Source organism: Rhinopithecus bieti, unplaced genomic scaffold, assembly GCF_001698545.2.
Source record: "Rhinopithecus bieti isolate Rb0 unplaced genomic scaffold, ASM169854v2 scaffold_574, whole genome shotgun sequence".
NCBI classification, from domain to species: Eukaryota; Metazoa; Chordata; class Mammalia; order Primates; family Cercopithecidae; genus Rhinopithecus; species Rhinopithecus bieti.
In genome coordinates this window covers 495,681-499,502 of record NW_016803605.1, presented here as the reverse complement: position 1 = coordinate 499,502, position 3,822 = coordinate 495,681, and the positions used below count along the sequence as shown (strand labels likewise).

Sequence of the window (3,822 nt, the reverse complement as noted above, 5' to 3'; positions counted from 1 at the left end):
CCGGGCGCGGTGGCTCAAGCCTGTAATCCCAGCACTTTGGGAGGCCGAGACGGGCGGATCACGAGGTCAGGAGATCGAGACCATCCTGGCTAACATGGTGAAACCCCGTCTCTACTAAAAATACAAAAAATTAGCCGGGCGAGGTGGCGGGCGCCTGTAGTCCCAGCTACTCAGGAGGCTGAGGCAGGAGAATGGCGTAAACCCGGGAGGCGGAGCTTGCAGTGAGCTGAGATCCGGCCACTGCACTTCAGGCAGGGCGTCAGAGCGAGACTCCGTCTCAAAAAAAAAAAAAAAAAAAAAAATTTGCCAGGTGTGGTGGTGCGCACCTGTTAATCCCAGCTACTTGGGAGGCTGAGGCACGAGAATTGCTTGAACCCAGGAGCTGGAGGTTGCAGGGAGCTGAGATTGCACCACTGCACTCCAGCCTGGGCAACAGAGCGAGAATCTGTCTCAAAAAAAGAAAAGAACGAAAAGAAGAGAAACGCAAATTCTCATGCCCCAGCCCAGACCAAGTGAATGGGAATCTCTGGGAGTGGGGCCAGCAGCTTGTTTTAACAAGCCCCCTGGTGGACCCTGACGCAGGCTCAGGTGAGAACTCTTCCCACAGGTTCATGCTTACATCATCAGCTACCTGAAGAAGGAGATGCCCTCTGTGTTTGGGAAGGAGAACAAGAAGAAGCAGCTGATCCTCAAACTGCCCGTCATCTTTGCGAAGATTCAGCTGGAACATCACATTTCCCCTGGTGACTTTCCTGACTGCCAGAAAATGCAGGTGGGAAGCTGCCCGGGAGGGAGTGTTAGGGGTGGGTGATGGGAAGGTTGGCTTCTGGAAGCTCTGAGATGGGACCTCAAAAGCCGGAGGGATGGGTGGCAGGTTCTGGAAAGCGCCTCCCTCAAATAGTTCCGTGGGAGCATGGTTTTATGAGTCAGGCTAGGGGAGTGAAGAGAAAACCCGAAATAACAGTGGCTAAATTGAGAGAGGGTTTTTCTTTCTTTGCTCCATAAAACTCCCAGAAAGTGGTCCGGGACTGGTTTGGTGCTTTACAGAGCCAGGGCTCTAGTCCCCTTCTGTCTTATTTCTCTTTCATGCCTGGCCTCCAGGCCCAAGGAACCTCATGGTACAAGAGGGCTGTGAAGGCTTCAGCCACTGTGTCTGCGTTCCAGCCAGCAAGAAGTTGGGAAAGGGAAGAAAAGTATACAGTCTCTTTAAGGATGCTTTTTGTTTATTTTATTTTCATTTATTTATTTATTTGAGCCTTAAATATTTATATTTGTAAAATATAAATATTTAAAATATATACGGTTGGGTGCAGTGGCTCACGCCTGTAATCCCAGCACTGTGGGAAGCCAAGGCAGGTGGATCACCTGAGGTCAGGAGTTCGAGACCAGCCAGGACAACATGGTGAAACCCCGTCTCTACTAAAAATACAAAAATTAGCTGGGCGTGGTGGCGTGTGCCTGTGGTCCCAGCTACTCGGGAGGCTGAGGCAGGAGAATCGCTTGAACATGGGAGGCAGAGGTTGCAGTGAGCTGAGATCACGTCACTGCAGTCCATCCTGTGTGACCGAGTGAGATTCTGTCTCAATAAATAAATACTTTAAAAGATTTATTTATATATTTTTTAGAGATTTATTTATGTATTTTTCAGAGACTCTGTTGTCCAGGCTGGAGTGCAATGGTGTGATCATACCTCATTGTATACTTGAACTTCTGGGCTCAAGGGTCCTTCTGCCTAGCCTCTAGAGTAGCTGGGACTACAGGCACATGCCATACCTAGCTAACTTTTTTTTTTTTTTTGAGACAGTCTCACTCCGTCACCCAGACAGAAGTGCAGAGGCACGATCTTGGCTCACTGCAACCTCTGCTTCCCGGGTTCAGGCTATCTCACCTCAGCCTCCCGAGTAGCTGGGCCTGCAGGCATGTGCCATCAAGTCCAGATAATTTTTCATACTTTTAGTAGAGACGGAGTTTTGTCATGTTGGCCAGGCTGGTCTCCAACTCCTGACCTCAAGTGATCCTCCTGCCTTGGCCTCCCAAAGTGCTGGGATTACAGGCAGGTGCTGCCATGCCTGGCCAAGAACACTTTCTAGAACAGTGCTGTCCAGCAGTACTTTCTACAGTGATGGAAATGTTTCATTCTGCACTGTCCAATATGGTAGCCACTAGCCACATTAAAATAGAATTGTATTTCTTTTTTCTTTTTTTTTGAGATGGAGTCTTGCTATGTTGCCCAGGCTGGAGTGCAGTGGCATGATCTCGGCTCACTGCAACCTCTGCCTCCTGGGTTCAGGCAATTCTCCTGCCTCAGCCTCCTGAGAAGCTGAGATTACAGGCGTCCACCACCACGCCCAGCTAATTTTGTATTTTTAGTAGAGATGGGGTTTCACCATGTTGTCCAGGCTGGTTTCGAACTCCTGACTTCAGGCGATCCTCCCACCTTGGCCTCCCAAAGTGCTGGGACTACAGGCGTGAGCCACTGTGCCCGGCCTGTATTTCATTTTAATGAATGTAAATAAGCACATGTGGCTACTGGCTGCCCTACTGGACAGGCTAACAGTAGAAGCTGCACATGCAACCTGTGCTTGCCTCAGTGGACTTGAACTTAGTCATACTCTGGCTGCCAGGGAATCCAGGTTGCAACCTAGGAGCCCCAGCCCTTCAGAGTCGTGATCAGCTGGCCTCTCTGCCTTGGCTCAGGAAATTCACACAGGGCTGTGAAAGGAACGCACCTTTGCAGAGACGGTCCTGGTGCAGTCCGGGCCACTAAGAGTTGGCCGTGTGAGCAGCAGCATGACGCCAAGCCCACCCTACAGTGTGCGCTAGCACAAAGTGACTTCTTCAGTGTGGGGGGGGGTGGTCCCAGGGACCCCTGATCTCTTCATCCCAAACTCACCTCCAAATTTGGCAGCCAGCCACTCAGTCCTTTCTGCGTGGTGTGATAGCGCAGTGGCAGGAACTGAGCTTTCTGAACTTTCTTTTTTTTTGTTTTTTTGTTTTGTTTTTGAGACGGAGTCTTGCTCTGTCGCCCAAACTGGAGTGCAGTGGCCGGATCTCAGCTCACTGCAAGCTCCGCCTCCCGGGTTTACGCCATTCTCCTGCCTCAGCCTCCGGAGTAGCTGGGACTACAGGCGCCCGCCACCTCGCCTGGCTAGTTTTTTGTATTTTTTAGTAGAGACGGGGTTTCACCGTGTTCGCCAGGATGGTCTCGATCTCCTGACCTCGTGATCCGCCCGTCTCGGCCTCCCAAAGTGCTGGGATTACAGGCTTGAGCCACCGCGCCCGGCCTTGAACTTTCTTTTTTCTCCCTTCCCTTGTTTGTCTTGAAACAGGGTCTTGCTCTGTCACCCAGGCTGGAGTGCAATGGTGCTATCTCGGCTCACCGCAACAGCTGTCTCCCGGGGTTCAAGAGATTCTCCTGTCTCAGCCTCCCAAAGTAGTTGGGACTGCAGGCATGCACCATCACACCTGGCTAATTTTTAATTTTTTTTTTCCCAGAAATAGGGTTTTGAGGCCAGGTGCAGTGGCTCACGCCTGTAATCACAGCACTTTGGGAGGCCGAGGTGGGCAGATTACCTGAGGTCAGGAGTTCGAGACCAGCCTGGCCAACATGGCAAACCCCGTCTCTACTAAAAATATGAAAATTAGCTGGGCGTGGTGGCAGGTGCCTGTTATCCCAGCTACTTGGAAGGCTGAGCCAGAAGAATCGCTTGAACCCATGAGACGGAGCTTGCAGTGAGCCAAGATTGCACCATTGCACTCCAACCTGGGCGACAGGGCAAGACTTGTCAAAAAAAAAAAAAAAAAAAAAAAAAAAAAAAAAAA

General features: G+C 50.7%; 1 protein-coding gene across 1 annotated transcript in view; it reads left to right on the top strand.

Moving 5' to 3' along the window:
• The window catches only part of EHD2 (EH domain containing 2), a 30,921-nt gene that overhangs the window by 24,305 nt on the left and 2,794 nt on the right, over positions 1 to 3,822 (top strand). Inside the window, exon 5 of the mRNA XM_017889189.1 lies at positions 608 to 772. Within this exon, the coding sequence (XP_017744678.1) occupies positions 608 to 772 (165 nt within the window). The remainder of the gene's footprint in view (positions 1 to 607; positions 773 to 3,822) is intronic.